General features: G+C 38.3%; 1 protein-coding gene across 3 annotated transcripts; it reads right to left on the reverse strand.

The window, feature by feature from the left end:
• Window positions 1-2,936: 2,936 nt before the first annotated feature.
• osr2 (odd-skipped related transciption factor 2) lies at window positions 2,937-12,804 on the reverse strand. 3 transcript variants are annotated; one of them, XM_039737108.1, is made up of 4 exons: window positions 12,546-12,804; window positions 7,109-7,806; window positions 6,569-6,668; window positions 2,937-3,344 (listed from the first exon to the last, which is right to left on the reverse strand). In XM_039737108.1, exons 1-4 carry the CDS (start codon window positions 12,687-12,689, stop codon window positions 3,270-3,272), a joined length of 1,017 nt encoding a protein of 338 aa, XP_039593042.1. In that variant the 5' UTR covers window positions 12,690-12,804; the 3' UTR covers window positions 2,937-3,269. The 3 variants fall into 3 exon arrangements, with proteins under 3 accessions (XP_039593042.1, XP_039593041.1, XP_039593043.1); XM_039737107.1 differs by having other exon boundaries at window positions 2,937-3,426; XM_039737109.1 differs by lacking the exon at window positions 12,546-12,804 and adding an exon at window positions 8,190-9,590 and having other exon boundaries at window positions 2,937-3,426.
• Window positions 12,805-22,093: the final 9,289 nt, after the last annotated feature.

The raw sequence follows: 22,093 nt of genomic DNA on the forward strand, positions 1-22,093 counted from the left end.
GCGGTTCATGCAGGTTTAAGGGAGCACGTGGTCTTTCATTCACTTAACGTACAAAAACAAAAGACGTTTGACAGTTCTGAGGAAATATGATGGGTGGAATATGTCTCTTCTCACCTACTGATTTTTTTTTTGGCAGCTCATAGTCTCACACATATACATAAATGAATATTTTCATTAAAAACAAAAACACATTGGCTTGATAACTTAAGTAGATCCGGTAGCTCAGTCCGATGTAATCCTCTGCAGGTGTCGTAACTTGTCTTACACATTTCATTTAATCCAATTTAAATTTTATAGCGCAATTTATAACACAAGAGCCTTCCATAGGAATGTAGAAGTGAGATAATAAATAAATAAATGCTAAATAAAGACCTGATACGTGCATGACTGGTTTTATGCTTTTCACTGTGTTGTCATTATCACGCTGAAAATGAGCGTTTTATACGCTGACACACGGAATGAACAATAAAAGATGACACAGAGTAAGTGCTTTAAATTATAAGCGTTTTAAATTACTCATGTAAAGGATATTCTCACATCAGCAGTGGTGATACAAACTAAAACTAGGAATGAGACATGATTATTAACAAAATATGGATTATAATTCTCTGTAAAACACAGTGTGTATACAGAAACTGAAATGGAGTCCCCTTTGTGTTTTACCCTTTTCATCTGTGAAAGGTTCGACATGAAAACATCACGTTTGTCTGTGTCTTTGTCTGCACCCTGAGGCGATCATCGGCATGTCTGTCCATCGGTCTATTTTCTGAACCCTCCTTTTTCCTGCAGGCCGAGTGGTCCTGAACATCACCCTCGGCCATCTCTCTCTAATGCGCTCTTCATTTCCGTATTGCTGGCCCGAAGCTGCATGCCTTTAACGTGACGCTAAAATGACGGACTTCATCAACGCCCCATTCCAAATACTGACAGAAGCCATCGATCTATTTCCCTTCCTCCATTACGGGTTGTCCGGGACCCGATCCTGTCATTGCAGTGCCATTCGGAGAGCAGCCCTGGAGTGGTGAACTTGTGCTGTAGTTGTGTAAGAGTACTGGTTTGTTCCTTAAAATAAATATTATAATCATTCACATCACTCTTCTTATTATAGGTTAACAGTGTATTTAATGATTCCTCTTTAATTTGATGCTTTTGTCTTGTCCTTGCCTTGGATTTCTGGTCGATTTCCAAGATCTTGTCAGGCCGGCATTAGGAGATGATACCACAAGGGTTAAAAACGAGATCATCCCAATCCATCCTTAAAACTGAGAAACGTTCAAGTCAATCTGACAGTTTCGGCTTCGTAAGTAGCATTATACACGCTCAGACAGTCTTCAAGGTCAGTAAACGTGCGCCAGCCGGATGGACAATTCCGTGCCGAGGCCATCAAAACTTTCTTAACGCTGCTAAAATAAAACACTAACAATGTAAAAAAAAAAATATTTGGAGCTTACATCATACAATCAAATGTCTAACCTATTTTACAAATCAGTTAATTAAAAAGGAGGCGCTAACACTTGGATGCAGTTGTTTTGAGGACTAATTGAATTGAACTGAAATTGAATTAAAATATTAAATGTAATCGAACCACCACAAAAAATTTAATTAAAAATGTCAACTCAGGCCATTACAAGAGAGAAATATTTGAGACAAGTCAATCTTTCCTTATAATTAAAATGGCCAGTTAACGTCACTTGCTGGAAAATTGGATCAAATGTTAAAAAATGACCCTCACTTTTCCTTCCACTGTGAAACTGTACCTGCCAATTGAGATTTAAATTTGCACAGAAATTGAATTACAACACAACATAACATCTGATCACTAATAATTAAGAAATGATCATTTCTGCATCATTAAGATCACCCGAAATCTGGTTAGCACACTTTAAAAAATAACTGCTTCTATCATGACACTTTCTGGAGTTGTGGGTTTCCTCGTAGAAGCATCGATTTCATTGTGCAAAGAGTTCTGTTCATCTGAAATTGAGGCTTTGGGTTTTATAAAGGTTCCCGATATGGGAACTAAACAGAAATATTTAATGTGTAGTATCAGATCATGAAAACCTGAACTTAGCCCATGCAGCAAGAGGCCTTTTGAAATGATGAAGACCTCGGTATTTCACAAATCAGTCAGCCAGTCAGTCATTTTCCAACCCGCTATATCCTAACAGAGGGTCACGGGGGTCTGCTGGAGATCTGTGACATCTATTCTGGATGATTTCTGGAGTCTGTTATGGGTCTAAATAAATAAAAGTTCTTTCTGGAACCTTCATGTGAATGGTTTGCTTGGGGACCAAAAACAGTTCCCATAAGGCATTGCTCTGAAGAACCCATCCATCCATTTCCTAACCCGCTGAATCCGAATAGGGTCACGGGGGTCTGCTGGAGCCAATCCCAGCCAACAAGGCAGGAACCAATCCTGGGCAGGGTGCCAACCCACCGCAGGACACACCCACACACCAAGCCCAATTTAGAATCGCCAATCCACCTAACCTGCATGTCTTTGGATTGTGGGAGGAAACCGGAGCGCCCGGAGGAAACCCACGCAGACACGGGAGAACATGCAAACTCCATGCAGGGAGGACCCGGAAGCGAACCCGGGTCTCCTAACTGCGAGGCAGCAGCGCTACCACTGCGCCACCGTGCCGCCCCTGAAGAACCTTTCTGGCACTTTCTAAGGGTGCAACTGTCTACCATGAAGAAAACCTTTAGCATTAATTATTGATAACAACTGCATTTTCAAATGTATTAAAAGTGTTTTATTATACAGTTAGTCATGGAGAGCACTATATAATGTGTAAAGCCAGAATCCTATTCCAGACACAAATAAACCCCTTCTTGGTTCACACCCTGATCCCATTTGTCTCTAGCGCCGTTCATTACTTCTCCACACACCATACAGTAGTAAACCAGTAGCCCAAGACAGACCAACAACCAGATGAGAATAGTACTTTCTTTTATTTCTAAAATACATTTAAACATATTTTCGACATGGAAAACTTTTACAATTTGTATAAAAAACATATAAAAACAAAAAAGTATATGTATTTACATATATGTACAGCAGCTCTGAAAAAGCGAGCCGAATGTAGGAAGAGCACGCCACGGCACCGTATGTCTCCAGAACTACTTCAGTTTCTGCACGGTGCCAGAGTCTGTAGAAGGCAGCAAAGGATGGAGGGTTAGTCCCTTGTGCTTCACGCTTAGTTCTCCCATTTGTGAGCTTTTGCCCTCCCGTGTGCAGGTTTAGTACTCCTGGAGGGGGCTGTGTGTCAGGCTGTGCCGCCGCAGGTCGCAGTTGCGCCGGAACACCTTCCCGCATCGCTCGCAGCTGTAGGGCTTGATGTCTGTATGGGTGAGAAGGTGAGTTTTCAGGTTACTTCTTTGATTAAAGGTTCTTCCACATGTGGGACATTTGTGAGGAGATTCCTGTTTAGATTTGAAGCAAGCAAAGTATTAATCCTCACATAACTTGGCTGTAGTCTAACTTAATCCAAAGATCTTACTGCTTTCCAGATGATATGGACAGGAATTTTTAAAAATGGAGCAGGAAAATGAAGTATAAGCACACAGGGACATGACTGATAGAGAATCTGAATGTATATCGTTATGTGGCAATTCTGAGTCAAGCAGAATGAAGCACACAGAGATCTTGAATGAAAGTTTGAGTGTCACTTCTGTTCGACAGTTGAGTGCATTTTCTTAAATTGAGATACGGCCTCCCCAAAAAGCTACAGGAATGATTCGCCCCCTCGACGTTTCTGTCAAATGCAGTTAAAACGTGACACCTGTCAACATCAACGAGTTCTTTCTGACGCACCACTGAGAGGTGATGTCTGTTTGTCTCAATGGTCATCAATACCTAATAAAACCGAAGGGTTCACGTATTACTACAAATAATCACCAGCTTCAATAATGAAAACCTGTCACTTTTTGTTCCACACCTCCAAAAATAACAGATGTTTAATGGCGCTTTACTGGGCTGTGTGGTTCCTTGTAGAGCCAGAGCCTGACAGGGGACCATTCAACTCTGGAACTGATTCTTTGCATAAGAAACTGGCTCTTTGGGCTTTGAAAAGGGTCCTAATTTGTCCTTAATGTCTAGTAAGTAATACATTTTATTTATTTAAGTAGCCGGATACAACAGAAAACCTGAACTTAGCCACAGTTACTGTACGCAGTAAGAGACTTTTTCAAAATCAAGAAATCTTTGGGTTTTGACAAATCTGTTTTCGTCAGTTCTCGCCTCTTTGTGGAATCTGCTACTGATCTAAATTAATAAAGTTTCTTTCTGGAACCTTCACATGGATGGTTCTTTTGGGATCCAGAGTTGGTTCCCAGTTGGTGCTGCTCAGACGACCCACTTTTGAACTTTTATTTTAAGGAGTGTAGTAACATGTCCTCCAAAAGCTGTGTTTGAAAAATCTTTGGAAATAATGACATCACGCGGCCACTTGAACGTGCTGACACCCTTATGATAAAAAGCCTGCTGCAAAATCTAGAAGTAAATTGCATTTTTTATGGTTTTGGAAGACAAGCTTCCATCAAGATGACCATTTTAACGTTTTCTAAACAGTAATTATTAGGACAAGAACACACTGTGTAACAAACGCACACAAACCCAAGTGCCATAAAAGCCCCAGCATATTTATTACTACTGCCAAGAAAGAAAAAGGGAAAGACTAATAACTTAAATACGTAAATACTATTATCTGGTCATTCTTTGTGTCAGTATACTGCTGCTGAATTATGTGAATTTCCCTTTGGGATTAATAAAGTATCTATCTATCTATCTATCTCTCTATCTCTCTATCTCTATCTATCTTGAGGAGACACTGTAACCTTGTAATGTCAATGCTTTTTACGTTTATTAAACTACTCTAATACACTTAAGCAACGTTTTGTTTTACTTTCAATTATAATAAAAGAAGATGATTACTTGATTTACATCCATCAATTGTCCAACCTGCAATATCCTAACTACAGGGTCACGGGGGTCTGCTGGAGCCAATCCCCGCCAACACAGGGCGCAAGGCAGGAAACAAACCCCAGGCAGGGCGCCAGCCCAACGCAGTATTTGATTTACAATGAAAAATAAATACACTTTGTTTATGGGCTCAGAATCAGTGCCCTGTTGGTTCCCTAATATTGATAAATTAATTCTCATAAGTTACAAGTCTTTCATTAGTTGACACTTTTACTTACAGTATTTGGCTGACGCCTTTATCTAGAACAACACTCGAGATGCAATCAGTTGCGTTTTTTTTTTTCTTTTCCAACTGGAGTGCTGGTAGGACACGTGACTTGCTCAGGGTCACAAAGTGTCACTACTGGGATTTGAACCCACAACCTCAGTCTAAAGGCTTAAAAGCTATGCAAGACTACATGGAAGAGTAGTACAAAAAGTGTCAAAAATGGAGCAAAACCTACTGGCACCTTGTCCAGGTGTTATTCCTGCCTTGCACTTGATGACTGCTGGGATCGACTCCAGCTGCCCTGAGACCCTGCCCAGAGTAAGCAGGTTAGGAAGATGGATGGATGTACGGATGGATAAATAAAGCATACTATGCACTCCCTGCCTACTCCGACAGTATACAGCTATGCCAAAAAAGTGTAGGCCAATGGACATTAAACCACCAGATTTAACAGTTCATTGCCCATCTCCGACTTAGTAAGTCATTTGCTCTATTTGTGTAAAATAACATGCAGAGAACCGTAATGCATCCCGATCTTCTAAAACACCTAAGTGGATGAAGGACTCGGCCAGTTAATCTATATATCAATTCCTTTTCGTCCATTCTCCAAACACGCTATACCCTGAGCAGGGTCGTATGGAAGCTGCAGCTTATCTCTGCACAAGATAAAAAACATTCCCAAGAGCATTTCTAGTATTTGAAGGTATTAGGGCCTTATTCCACATATAATCTGCTGTGGCAACCCCTAACAGGAGCAGCTAAAAGAAGAAGAAGAGGGCCTTAGTCTCCTCAAACTATAGTATATTAAATTGAAGAGCACGGAGGTCGACAAAACGTCATAAAAAACAGATAAAAACAACAGGGACTTAAGCCCACCAATGCCACTGAGTAATCCCTGGACGTAGCACCAGTTCTTCGCAGAGTGAAGACAAACTCACAATGGCCAACTTAGCATCACCAGTCCACCTAACCTGCAGATGTTCGGACTGTGAGAAGAACGTGGAGCGCCTTCAGCCACAGGGAGAACATGCAAAACCACACAGGAAATACCAAGGCCTTCTAACTGAGAGGCAACAGCTCTGCCACTGCACCATCCATGCTAGTGTCTGCATCTGTCACATGATAACCCGTGAACTAGTGGGGCTAGGACCATGATCTCTGCTGGTGTTTGGAGTCTATGATCTGATATGTTGTGGAAATTCACAAAGCTAATAAAATGTAAATGGTCTTTTAGGATCTTAGGTGCGCGTGTTTTCACTAGTAAATAATCATGTGTGATGTTCCCTTGCAATACAGACAGCTCCCTCAGTCATGCCGCTTTAAACCCAACCTGCTAGTCTTTTGTAAAACATCAAACTTTAAAGAAGCCAACTTACCTGCATGTGTAAGGTTTTGTGCACCGCTAATGTCCTCGATTGACAAAATCCCTTCCCGCATTCCTGACATTTGAAAGGTTTCTCTTTAGAGTGGATATATCTGAAAACAAACAGAAGTGCTCCAGTTAGTACGTGCCCTCTGGTCTTCCAAACCGAAAGCAGCCTTTGCACGGCAGAGCCTCCGGTGGGCCGCCTTGCAGCGCTGTCGAGGGTCGGCTGCATTTCAAGGCTGTTTAGAGCTCACAGTTCGGGTACGCCCAGACCGTTCTTTTTTTTAAAGACGTTCCAGTGGTCTTTTTTCACAGGCACACTTGACACGATTACATTGGGCACGTCAAAGTCACGGGATGCGGTGCAAAGTGCCGATGAAGCCGCATGCGCACTGGTCGCCCGACTTGCCGAGAGCTGCGCTCGTCTGCTGCCTGGCATCAATCACATCGTTCTTTCTGCTACTTTAAAACTGTATACTCGTGTCTTAACACGCGAGCTTTAAAACACACGGAATGCACACTTCAAACACAAACAATCAGCTGTCCTTACCTGTGGTCCCTGAGGTGGTCTTGTCTCCTAAAAGCCTTGTGGCAGATGTCGCAGGTGTACGGCCGCTCGTCCGTATGAGTCCGTTCGTGAATGAGCAGATTATAGGATTTGGTAAAATGTCTGCCGCAGAACTTGCAGATAAATTCCTTTTTAGTTTTGGATGGCAGCCTACCCCTCGTGGGCTTCCTATCGGGGGACAGTTTGCTGATTTCTGAGATGGCTCCGGTCAGTTTAGCAAGGTCCCCGGACTTGGGTGGGTCCTCTTGGGTGGCCGCGATGGCAAGGTTGGCAAAGTCGAACCGAGGGCGCTCTTTGTGCAGGGCGGGTATAACGTGTGCCACGCCCGGCTTGGGGTGAAAGAGATGTGCTGCCAGTGGCAGCGCCGGGAACGGGAATCTGGCGTCCATTAGCCCTTGTGCGGCTGCCATCTCAGTTATTGTAGAACGGAGTCCTTGCATGTTAGGGTAGCCTAGCGTCCAGTGGTTCATGTGCATGGTCTGCACCGCACTCAGCCCATACAAGCCCTGAAGATGGTCCATAGCAGCTGGGAAGGTGTTAACTGCCTGGAGGAAGGAGTAATTGGTGAGCTGGAGAGGGGGGTGCAGCGGGATGGGAGCGGGCAGCGCTTTACTTCCCATAGTCCCGCTGTCCGGCAAAGGAGGATCCGTGGATGAGAGCAGATTTCTAAAACCTGGATCCTGCATAGAAGACAGACAAAAAAAAAAAAAAAACAAAAAACACGATAGTTAGCAAACTGAAATCACTTTCCAGGGGTCAGAGTTACTAAGAGTTGGTGTCAGTTCAAAGCCTCCATCAGAGCACCCTTACCCTCTATAACCTTATGTCAATCAAACTCTGCATAATTTGACATGCAACGTTATACTTGCCCACCGTTTATTAACTTCTACATAGTTAGCACTCAATCCTTAATACGTATTAACAGAATGGACACATCACAAACCAAGAATAAATAACAGTGTAACCAAAAAAAATTCGCCGTGGCTACTAACTGACCACAAGCCTAGCGAGACCTTCATCAACTCCACCACCAAGCTATTTCTGTCCTTCGAGGACGACCTACCTTGGAGACGTAGTGCCACCTAACACGTCATGGCAGCCTCTCGAGCCACTTCAGACTGTAAATCACGGCAAGTTATCTTTAATTAAGGGCACAACTGCGTCTGGGCTCAAGGCGCCTCTCCGAAGCAAAAGGTTATCCTCACACTTCGTGTTTCGCTCACACCCCACCCACCGCCTAATTTCAGAAGAAATCCCATTCGTCCAAAGATAAGCGGGAGTGAAAAGTGTCACTCTGCCACTCCGCCGACGCTTAGGTGGGTTCGTTTACCTGCAGCATTTGAAGTGTTTGCTACAAATATGCACCCTGTTCACTAGACCTTCGACCATCTCGTGTAAACCTTTCATTCAAACCAACAGCCGATTTCAAATGGATGAGAGCATCCCTTTAGTCGCCGGGACAACCTCAGCTGAATGAATTTCACACCCTACAATAAAAAACCATAATTCGATATGGTGCCTCTACCATTTATGAATTACAGCACCCATTTTTGGGAAGAGTTTCATTTTAACGAATTATATCATCTATACTTATATACTTTAATAGCAATATACAACAATCGGTTTTCTGGTATAGGTACACTTTTATATAGTGCCTGATGAAATATTATATTATACCTTCCAGATTTCAATCCGGACTCGATTACGTGGATTTTAGCACTGCCAAAATAATATTAGTGGTAATACCATTGATTAATTAATCTATTATTTTACTGATTTTTTCAAATGTTTTTGTATAGCGCCTTCCATGCTGATTCAATCGTTACTTACCAATGAACGCTTAACGACAGTTTCACCTAATTCTAGCCCGTTCGTTTAAACCGCATACGTTTATGGTGCTTATATTATTTTTATTTCTTACTTGTCACGCCTTTATCCAAGGTGACTTAGAACATACAACGACAAAACAACTTACAGCAGCAAACACAACTGGTTACAATTGTTTGCTTTTGTTTTTTCCACTTGGAGCTCAGGCAGGTGAAGTGAATTGCTCAGGGACTCAGTCTCGGTCTCAGGGTTTGAAGTCCACAGCCTTAAGCACTGCGCCTGCCTGTTTTATTTGTAGATATATTCGTACTGTATATTGGTGTCTTTCATGCTGAAGGACTGTGATATTTTAAAAATCAACCTTCATACAATATTTGTGTATATATGCTTAAATACAACTTCAAGGATTGTTTTATTAAAGAAACACATACTTTTATATAGCGCCTGATGAAATATTACATTATACCTTCCAGACTTCACTACGGATTTGATCAAACGAATACACACTATTAAGTAATTAAGGCGTAGTACCAATCAATAGTTAGTCAATCAATTTTTACTTAAATTTCAAATAATTCCATACAGCGACTTCCGTGCTGATTTAATCCTTTATTTCCCGACATATGAGCTCTGTACTATAGTGTCACGAACCGAGAAAGTTGATAATACTTGTGTTTTATTATTATAATTATTATTATTATTATTATTATTTAGCTGACGTCTTAATCCGATAATATTTAGAACATTTGAGATACAACGGTTGCACATTTTTGTTATGTTCTTATTTTTTAATTAGGCAGGTAAAGAGACTTGCTCACGGTATATCAAATATTTTTATATAGCGCCTTTCGTACTCATTTAATCTGTTATTTACCAAAGAACTGTGTACCTTAGTTTTACTCATATTTTAGTGATAAATTAATGAATTATGATACTTGCGTGATAAATTAATGAAGACACTTACCTTTAAACAAAACCGCAGTTAATTTATTTGAATTAATTGTGTCTTTTGGTAAAATGAGTGTATTTCCCATTTTCATTTTATATATATGACAAAGGTGCTAAATAAACTTATTTTTAACAAAATATATCCTTAATTTAATTATATTATACACACACATATATACATACATATAAATATGTATATATATAGTTACATATATATACTGTATATATAAAACCAAATATATGGTTAAATAAACTTATTTTTTTAACAAAAGTATACTTAATTAAATTATACACACACATATATACTTACATAATATATGTATAGTTTTTATGTACATCCACTATACTGAACGTTGCTGCACAATGTGCTTTACAAATAAAATTGTAAGAAAATTACAAAAGAACATCTTTCTGATTCAAAAGTCCATTTTGTGGTAGATGGCAGTCTAAACGGATCGTACGCCAGGCCTGCACAAGTTATTTCATTAAACCGTCATGACTTTGACACACTAATAAATACCGATGGTAGAAAATGTTCTCACATTTCAGGAAACCTGCAATATTAATCAGTTGCCATTAAAAATACTCTCACTTGTAATTTCAGCAAATACGATTTTGCTTTAACGGAGTTGAAAGGTGTGAGTTAGTCTACGGCCGTTTTCTTCCTCGTCATCTCTTTTTTAATGCATTTGTTTTTCTGACATTCCGCTCTTTCTTCGAGGCTCACCCCGGTGTGATCAATGAGATCTGCGCGGTGTCGACTCCGTAACTCCACTTCAGTAAAGTGAGACTTGTCTTGCGTCTTAGTCGTTTTTCAATGTTATGCATGTGATGCATGCCACCTTATTGTAAGAAGAGTTAAAATATCTTATTGGTAACAAATCACTACGTTGTACGACTTAAAAAGTAAAACATTTTGGTTGCTTAAATATGCAGAACTCGAAGTCATTCATCGATATCCGTGGAAATGACAGTAATGTCTACGGCAGCGCTGACTGCACGACGGTAACATGTCTGTAAACTGCATTACATAAATCCCTCTAAAACATTTCTTACATATTTAGGGGATTTTGCACTTACTAGTAACTCGTACGATTTGTTATTGGAAATAAATTACTGCATTTGAGTCCGACAAAGCATCACTGTAGATACTAAAATGTATTTTCAATCTTTTTTATTTTTACGTTGGATGTTATTTGTAGACGATATTAAGATTCACTACCGAGTCAAGCATTACACAGAATTCAATAAACACTTACAAATGCGAACTGTTCATGCATCTGCCTAATGGATATGTAATTATTTATTTTCATGAAAACTGTAATATATCTAAAAGACAAATTAGTAAATGTCCTATTTTTTTATTTATCAGTATACAAAAAGGTAACACATTTTTGTAAATATAAAATGAAGCACTAAGTCAAATATCTTTTTATAGACACCTCATACTGTTATTCTGGGAAAAAGGAAAAAATTAAAAAGATTTTTTCTTAAGTTACATTATTGGGTTTGTTCTATAGGACAATGCCTAGTTTTTCAAAACGTGCACGAATTACCAGTGTGTTTTGACATTCGTCTTCTGTGTGTCAGATAGTTCAATAAAAGCATTCGCGCATATTTTTTTATTTGATTCAAAATAATGTTACTGCAGATAACATCTCCTAGCATTTTACTTTATGTTCGTGTAACTGGAGTTCAGCAAGACACTTTCTTAGAGTTTGCCGGAGAATTGAAAAGTTCATTTAAACGCGCCGAGTTAAGGAGGGTAAGGTCAGAGTTATCGACCGGTTGAATCCTTGTGGATTTCTCTTCCGAGTTACGATGGGATTTGTTTGCATACTCTTCATGTCCTTCCAATTTTCACAAGGGCTTTTCTCCCACAGCCTAAAAGACATAGCTTTTATGTTGTTTGGTGACACTAAACCAGTCCCGATTTCGGAACAGGCTGCTGCCTGGAACCATTGGCTAGGCTTTGGGGACATTGGAAAGAAGCAAACGTTTCAGAAATTGACTAGATGTGGCGCGTTGCGTTTAGTTAAGTAAAGTCTCTTTTACAGTTGGTGACATCGCATCATATGAGCGCTAACAGTTTAACTGCTTTCAAATACGTTTCTTAGCATTGCAGGAGTCCCTGGCCAGCACTAGAAATGAAAGATTTTCTTGCATTTGTTAAAATGAGGGCTCTCTGACATCGGCTGGCGTTCCGTATAGGACTGGCTCCTTCCTTACACACGTTGCTGCATGTCTAAGACTTCGCACTGAATAAATACGATGTTTTGAATGCATGCGCATGGATGGATGGCTTGTAACTAGTGTAATAAGCTGGATGTCTTAATCTCTTTTCACTTGGAAACGATTGCCATTCTGTGATCGGATCATTCGTGTCATGTGCTTTCTATGCCTATGTGGAGTGGGGTTATTTTTCCTTTTTTAACAAAGCACTATGCGCAATTATTATTTTCACGAACTACAGAAAACGAAGGAAATCAGTAAGTCACTTTTGGAAGAAAAAAAAATAAAAATGTTCACGCCCAAGTTCAAACTATCGTACTGTATAGTGGGATGCACGAGACCCTATCATCGTGGGATATTAACAGCTTTAAAGAGCAACTCAGTTACCTTCAAACTGAAAGAGAAATCTTACCCCACAACGCAGACTGCCGAAGGTCGCCAGCAGTGATTTCTGCTGAATTTCATTAATCCACACAGCGTGTTTTAGCGAAGCAGTCCAACCGAATGTCAGCAAAACCTTCTCGGCTTCGTTCTTACGCACTTCATGCCTTTGCATGAAAGCCGAAAAGAGGAAAATCAGCAAAACTAACTCAGAGATAAAAGAGAGACACGGAGCGAACGAAACAGTCACACAGAGCGCACCGCACTTTGCTCCCAGATGCTTGCTGAAGTTTGACTCGAGTCTGAAAGCCCGGTGGCACAACGGCCACTTTTCAGAGTGGGGGGTGCGGTCTTTTAGACCACGCCCATCGACACGCCTGCTCAGAGGAGCTGCACGCCAATCTCGCACTCTGTTTATTTGTGTTTGGATAGCAACTGCCAGCGGAGGGGACCGCGCCCCCCACCCACAACCTGCAGAAGCGGCGCTTTAATTATAGACTCACCTCTGCGCCGCTCGCCCACTTGCCTATTGACTGGGGGTACCGTCAGCTGCTGCCTGGCACCTTCAAAAAGCCGTACAGAAAGTAGAGCAGTTTGGGGAGAAGGAAGGAAAATAAGAAATTTAACAAAAGAGAGGAGGCCGTTCAGTCCATCGGGCTCGTGTATTTAGCTGGTAGCAAAGATGTCGCATTGTTTCATCCTGGCACTACTTAAAGTTTGTCAAGAATTCTGCTTCAACTACATGACGGGATAGTTATGATCCCCCCAACTGTTTGACTAAAAAGGAAAGGAAGCCACCAAAACGGACAAATATTTTTTTATTTTACGTCTACTTTGACCACAAAACAGAATGTATTTATTTATTTGTAATTTGTTTTTATTTAATTGTATAAATAGCAACATAAAAGCAAAGGGATTTCCAAATAGGATAAGTTCAGGGGTGTCTCGGTTGACACGTTTAAATGCCAAGAAAAAGGACAAATATATATCAGAACACTTTTAAAATCGTAAATATTCCACGGCATCTATCTATCTGTCTATCTATCTACCGTTTTTCCCGTTTATCTGTGTTTGCATACACTGAATTAAACTGATAAGACTGTTTTAAAAGTCTGCTGTTCTTAAATCTCCTGTAGAATCTTTCATTGGTCACCCTATCAACTAAAGCTTATCAGATCCATTTACACTGCATTACAAAAACGACAAAAGCGTTCTTTACTTAAAACGGAAGTTTAAAAAAACATCCACACGAGTGAACACACACACACACACACATGCACAGAGCGGCTCAATATGTATACCTGTTTAAAAATGGAGCTACATATCGACTGGTGTATTAATGAGGATACCAGAACCAACCTGCACTATTGTAGATGGTACTGTTGGCCAGACTGGACTTTTAAACATTAATTAAAGTGCCAGATTTGTTCTTCAGAGGGACAGGGGAACCACATAAAGGCTACAGAAATAAAATTTATTTACTTGGATCTGTAACATGTTCTATACGCCATGGCCATGAATACATAATAACATATTTGCGAATTACCGATTTGTTCGTAATGTCTTGCCACATACAATCATGTAGGTTGCGTGCACGTTTTCTTGATCTGTTGTATCCTGCTAAGTAGCCAGTGCAGATTTATGTTTTGTCCCCATATCAGGAACCCCAGTTTTATAAGGAAAGGCCCTTTCCCAGAATGAAATACATTATTGTGAAGCAGCGGTTCTGCGTGGAACCCCACAACCCAGTAAAGTGTTCTTAAGGAACCAGAAATCGTAAGAGTGTGTGCTTCTGCTCTAATGTACATCTCTGAGGGCAAAGGCAAGCCTTGCAATTCAAAAGGACATGGCGTTTACGAAAAGTTAAATACCCACACCGCAAAAATCACTAGTGCTTAACGTAAATTAGCAAATCCATTTGGTTGTCCTCCTTTGGCAGACTACAAACTGGCGCGGAGAGAATTAAGGCTCGATTTTTAAAACAGTAAGCCTACATGATTCAGCCATAGCGCAGGACACACGCTCTCAGTAACTGTAACTCAGCCCCAACCTCAACCACTACTGAGGACGCAGAAATATGCCTGTGGTACAAAGACAGAAGTTGTGAATTTTATTTGTTTTATGGATCGTTTATGAATATAAGCGCTTTTTTTGGTGTTCAAACAGCACAATTTGTATATCAACGTGAAGGCATCAGATCATATAACCACCGACTACGTGTTTTTTAAAACTTCTTCTACTTTTATGTTTATCTTTTTATAAAACCTACAGGTAATTTCTGGGTCGTCTAGAGCGACTCACGAGAAACGGCCTCATTCAGCTTGGAGACCTAACGCAGCTCAAATTTCGTTTTATATATTCTTCACCTGTTATTAACAAGGAATGGATTTGGACAACATGCCAAGAAGCACAAGTGTTAATTAAATATATTTTGAGGAGAACTCGTCTGCTTTTTAATGTGTGCATTGAGAAAAATGTCGAACAGAAACCATCGCGCCGACAGTCTTAATTACTGTATTAAACGAATGAAGATTATCTAGATGGTAAAAATCCAAATAATTAATCCAGAAGTAATTGTCATATTATCATATTTTCCAAGTCCGTTTTACATGCAGACATTTGCGCGTTTAAATTATATCGTATACGGATTACACACACAGACCCACACACACACACATATATATATATATATATATACTGGATAGATAGATAGATAGATAGATAGATAGATAGATAGATAGATAGATAGATAGATAGATAGATAGATAGATAGATAGATTGTAAGCCTGCAATAATTAGCGCATATGACGCTAACGTCTTCTTCGATTTTTAAAGCTGATGTATTGTTTCTTTAAGTAAATTAATTTGTTTTGAAATTAAGCGCCATGCGAATAACTACCGTGTAAACCGAATTATAATAATATTAATTGTCAAAGGCGCTATATAAATCTGATTAAATGAAAGCTTTAACATTGTGCTGGGCGATTACTTTTCCATAAACACTTTGGACACTACAGGTAATAACTGACATAAATAAACTGAGAGGGAATACACGAAATAAACAGAACGGGAATTACCTCTTTGAAGCAGCTGTTCAACAACTTGGAAAGAATGTTTAACGGAAAGTTTAAGAAGTAATAAAGCATCATGTCGATAATCTGAGGGAATGATCTATTAAATAAAGAGTTATGTAAAACAAATATCATGGAACACTTTAAAAAACATGCATTTTTACAATAACCTGATAATATGTACAGGATTCGTTTATAGTTTAAATCAACTTCAAAGGTTAAATAAAATGTGAAAACGTAAGCCAGATATGTTCTTGCAAGTTTTAAAAACGATTTCCCCAAACGTTAATATTTTGTTTTCTCTTTTTACTCGCATTAATAAAACAGAATAAAGTCATTTCAAATCTACCTTCCAGATGATATGGTTTGGAAGACCGAAGCGGATTCAGTACTACAGACAGAAGCGCATTTTGACACAAATGGACCCCGGTGAAGTTAACGCGTCTATTTGCGCGACTGATGCTTTAAGTCGGGTGGAGTGCGCCCTCTTGTGATCAAATCCAAGGATGTTCACACACTGCAATTAGACAAAGAGCTGCGTATCAGAAAGGAAAATGACTAAGTATATTTTTTCCGCCTCAATCTTGGTCTTGGAACCAAGAGACTTGTAAAAAAAAAAAAATATATATATATTATAATATATATAATATATATAATATATATATATATATATATATATATATATATATATGTTATTTAATATAAGAATACGTATGTGCCAGGTCATATAATTTAAAAATCACATGTCGTACTTAAAAGAAAAATCCCACCATACTTCCCTTTAGTTAAGATTTTGCTCAGCAGCAATAAAATAAGTTGAAGATGGGAATAACATTTTTTTCAGCAAAAACAACATCGCCCATCTCCAATAACAGGTCCGTTTTACTAAAGCGGCCATTTGCGGTACAATGAGTATTTCTTACACGAGCTCAGTTTTTTTTTTTTCGCCGATGTTCAGGGTTGCGTTTGTTTAAATGAGAATGACAATAATGCAAATCCCAGTCTTAACTAATGATGATGGATGTTTTAAGATCGATCTAACGATTTATCTTTGTAAATGAGGGCCGCTTATCACCTTTAATCTGCGGCTTCTGTCTCAATCGAAACCACCCGAACCGCACGAGTTTCTGCGGGCCGAGCCTCTTGTTATTTGGGCGCTCTCGGTCACTTTGATTTAGCTTCCTACCAGTTTTGTTTCTCTTCAACTCATTTGTAATGGAAATTTCGTTTAGAATAACTTAAGTCTTTAAGATTTCGACTAATTACTAAGGTGAAAAAAGATTTGAAAGAGCAGCAGATTCCTCCTCTCTACGTACAACACTCCTTTTTATGTATATATTTTACATTAAAGGAAAAACACTTTCATATTTATTTGTGGCTGATATGTTCTTTTCATTTTATCTTTATAACTTAATTTATTTTCAAACGGTTACTGTTAATCAAGTTTCCTTTTTATAGAGTGATGTACATTACCTTCGCTACCACAACGTCATCAACGCTGCTATAGGATTTGTGTAATTTCATTTAATCTGAAGAAGGCCAAAAGGTAACATTCACCGAGTGTTTAAAGGAACACAGTTAAGTTCGTTTCAAGTAAATTGTGTATATAATAATAAACACCTTTATATTATACAACTCATCTAATACAATCTGAACCCTTAAAATCTGCTTTTGCTCAGAAGACCGAGTGTCCGTTTAAGTTTACAGGTATTGAACAAAGATGATATTCTGGTACGGTTTCTTTACCTTTGAAGATACCATTAGATTTCTAAATTTATTTGATGTTATTTTTTTAAAGGTTAAAAGAAAGCGTTTTACATTATGCGCACTTCTGTGGACAAAATCCTTTTTACTTATGTGGAATCTTATATGCGGTTCTTTTAAAATGAAAAGATAATTTAAAAATGCGGTAATTTTCTACAATAATTAATGACATTAGCACACTAGAATGTCAACCTTTTCTGACCCTTTAAATGTCATATAGAGCCGAATTTCATGTAGACAAAGGTAACTAATGGTTAAGAAACATGGCTACTGTCGCCGAGACCCAGTTTACAAAGAAAATACCTTTCATGTAAATACTTATTTATTTTTCAATATAACTCTTACTTTTATTTAGTACTTTTATTTAGTTTTGATGGACAGTTGAATGCTATTTATGCGTAACGCCGCCTGTGTCGAACAGTTGACAACACTCGGCAGTGACAGGGCACGGGGGGCGCGCCGGTGACCTCGTCTGTTTGGGGGACAATTAGGAAAAAGGGGCAGCCTGAGTCAAGGTCATGGCGAACACAGTTTATTTTATTCTTTTAAGGATAAAATAACGTAGGCGACTGTTAAGTAATGCCGAGGAAACATTATCTATCTATCTATCTATACTGCATATGCAGCATAGATAAAGCGCCAAGATAAGCACTGTAATGTTTAATGTAATTGTCCACCTTTTGGTTTTATGTAAGATAAAAACAATATGTAGGCAAACGGGAATCGTATAATCTCTGCATGTTTTTTTTTTTACTTTTCCTCCCACACCCTAAAGACGTGAACGTTTCATTAGCTAATGCAGATGTTGTAAATCCTCTTTTGAGTGCCTTTGTGAAAAGATTTTAGGTTTTAATTGCATGTTGTTTCTTTTTGATTTTTGTTCTGAGGAAGCAATCGAGAAGACACCTGACTTGTTTTTCTCGAATAAACAGGTCTCAATAAAACCTTTAAAGCATAATTTGACTCCAGTGAATGCATAGGCTGTTTGAGTGGATGTGACGGGAAAATGACGACCTAAAAGAACCGAATCTGAATCTGACTGATGAGCAACAAAAAAAGTACTGACAAGCTTAAAGAGAGCACTATATCAGATAGAGAACGAAGACAGATAGATATAAAAGTCACTATATCAGATAGATAGATAGATAGATAGATAGATAGATAGATAGATAGATAGATAGATAGATAGATATGAACAATTCTTCACACATCTTATCCCCATATATATTATTAAATACAAGGTTCAATGCATCACCACCACCACTCCCTCTTACTCCACCCAAATTAAAACAAATATCTGATATATATATTAGTTATTTCACCACTAATAACCCAAATAAAGCTTCATACTCTACAAAAAAAATAAAACAATTGCCTGAAACATTTGGAAATAGGCCACATTCATCATTTAACAATTATAAATTATTATTATTATATGTAAGCATTAAAAAGACCCTCTACTGTGATTTTGCTCTCTCTATTCTTAGTACAAACTAATTACCATTTCAAAATCAACTCATATAGATAGATAGATAGATAGAGCACTATATAATGATAGATAGATAGACAGACAGACAGATAGATAGATAGATAGATAGATAGATAGATAGATAGATAGATAGATAGATAGATAGATAGATAGCTGGATGTGAAAGGCACTATATCAGATGGATAAATAGAAAGACAGACAGACAATGAAGGGCACTTTCTGAAAGCCAGATAATAAATGACATTATAAAAGATACATGTGAAAGGTGCTATATTTTAGATAGATGTGTCACAAACACCACTATATTAGACATATAGATGTTAAAGGCACTATATACTGAAGACAGACATTGAAAGGCACTATATGTTATTGATGGGCATTAAAAGGCACTATATAATATAGACAGGTAGTAAAAGGCAGTTTATAAGATAGAAAGGTAAATTCTGCTGTAAAGTAACATTTTTTCTGTTGCTTTGCTTCACAGTTACATGTCACTGTTAAACTCATTTAAACTTATCTATACATTTTGTTATAATGTCATTCAATAAACAGAAAGCCTACATAACATTAAATGTTAACTTTGTAACATGAGAACTGTTAGAGTACAGTGAAGAATACTGCATATTTAAAATATTAAATGGTCAAAATGCCATTTCACAGATGCAGCATTCCTACCTCAAATCCTACATTCATTCATTGTCCGTGTAAAGTCTGTTTATTCTCCCTATGTCTGTGTCAGTTTTAATTCAGATCTTCCAATTTTCCACTCACATACCCAAGAATTCCTGAGATCGTATGTAAAATGTTCCTTTTTTTCCCATACTGGTTGGCAGGTCTCTAATTGGCACAGTAGTCAGTGAAGCTGCCTTGCAGGTCTAACAGATATGTGCTGAGATCCCACCCTGGTCACTATGAGTTTTCTGTCTTTACCTTTTACATGTTAGAGACTAACATGTTAGGAAGGCAGATTCATTTTTTTCAGTTAACTACAGTGTATGTCACACTTCATTCCTCCTCCTGTACATTCTAGGAGTTCAGAAGATAAGTAGGGCAATAGACAAGGAACTCAAGATGCCTTCCTGACAAGGACCAAGCCTAAGAGCAGCATGACTACTAGAAGACTGAAATACAAGGAACATCCAGTAAGTAGCCAACCAGGACACCCAACCACCCAGACTTCTCCCATCACATATCCCAGAGACACCTGATAAAAGGGAGAACCAGAAGTGGTTTAAAGGAGATCCTGAGAGATTCAATATGAACATTAAACTTTAAAGATGAGCATAAAATTTTGTAAATTGTATTAATACAAAATGCCATAAGTTTTTTGATTTATTTAGCTTTACTGCAACCCTGAGCTAGATAACTAGATTAGAAAATGCATGGATGGATTTATACATTTTTTACAGCATGTAATTAAATGCTATCTCTTTCACTGCTTTCAGATCTTCAAACATTGACTGCTTAAGAAGATATAAAAAGTTGCCAAAACTAAGCACACAGTATTATCATTGTATGACTGAGTTCCGGACAGGGCAAAAAGGTATGACACCTCCATATTAAGGCACACAAGCAGACCAGGACCTTCAGTGGCCTGCCCAGAAGAGGTCCACCCCAGGGTGGCGAGTTCCCAAACCTCTACTTGTAGGCCACACAGGCCTAAAACTAGTGAGTTTGCTTTTAAAGTTCAAAATATTACAAATGTCTCAAAATGCTCAACAAGAGAGAGAAACCACTAAAACTCTGGCATTGTAAACAAGAGTGTAGCAATGAATCCTTATAATCTGATGGAGTTTATTAACAAAAAAAGAGACCTATAACAAAATGCTCAAAGAACAACAAAGGATATGCCTAAAAAGGCACTCAAAATAAACAAGACCCAATACACAATCCAAAAGTAGAACCCAAAGGAAGAACCAATACTAGTCCAATACAATGTAAAATCAAACTAAAAAATCAATACTCAGTGAAAACTCCCAATACTAACTCAATGCTCCACTGCTGGACTTACTGGTTATCAATTTGTGAATGATTCATTGTGTTTAAAAAAACTCTTTTCAGTGAATCATGGAAATCCATTTGCTGGCACAAAGAAATTAATTCAGTAGAGCTCAATCGGAGTGCTAAGGACATGAGTGATGCCATCAGCCTCCATCATTTAGATGTTTAAAGTAAAGCCATTTTGCGTACCATTGTTAGGATTGCAGTTTACGTTTCTAGGGACATTGTCTCTGGGGTCCTGACCTCAAGTTCATCAGCAGATGGCATACAAGGTCAGTGTGGCACAGAACTTTATCTGATCAGTGGATAAATCCTTCTAAACCTTTACTGTATTCTGTTTGTGAAAAATATTGGTGTCTTGCTTGGTTTTCAAATTCTTGCCTGAATTTTGACTGTGAGTTTTGCCTCTTGTCTGGGTTTCAGTCCATTTTGTTTTGTTGTTTTGTTTTATGTTTGTTTGTGTTGCCTTTTGAATGCATCTTCTGGTTAAACTCAGGAAGTCAGTTATATGTTTTCCTGCCGAGTTAAGACAAATATAACCCGAGAATAAGTGATTGTGAAATACATCATTACCAGAGAACGAGTAATAATATTCTCTTTTATTAAATTTGCGAGATAAATCACTGAATTATTACCCAAGAAAAAGTCACATAACTCTTGTTCATTTATTATTCTTGAAATAGTATCTTTTTTAATTATGCATTTTCACCATATTGTCATGCTTTCAAAGAGGTTAATGTTGTACAAATGACTTACCAATGTGTTTTGTATATAATTTAAGAAATATGCATTTTATATTATGATTACATAAATAATAATTTTTGATTCACTCAAGGTTTGTTTCTTATGATTGAAAAGACAAATTAATAAAATTAATTGATTCAAAAAAGTTGAATCAATAAAGTGAATCAAAATGCCCACCACTAGCCGGAGTTTTCATTCTATTTGACATATAAAGTCATAAGGAGGACCCAGCAGCAGTGACGTCAGAGTGGCCCCGCCTCCTAAAGCTTCACCCACAAAAGTACAGAAAATAGCAGCATATACACATAACAAATAATAAAAAAGTCTAAAAGAAATAATAACAAAACATGAGCAATAATAATTTAAAGTTAAAAAAAAGTTTTAAATCACTAAATAAGTACAATTTACTGAAAAAAACCCAAGGTGTAACACAACAGTTATAAGCCAAGTGAAGTACTGCAGTGACAGTGATAGTCCCGAGGGAGACAATCAAAGGAGAACATCTGTCCA

This window comes from Polypterus senegalus, chromosome 15, assembly GCF_016835505.1.
Source record: "Polypterus senegalus isolate Bchr_013 chromosome 15, ASM1683550v1, whole genome shotgun sequence".
NCBI lineage: Eukaryota > Metazoa > Chordata > Cladistia > Polypteriformes > Polypteridae > Polypterus > Polypterus senegalus.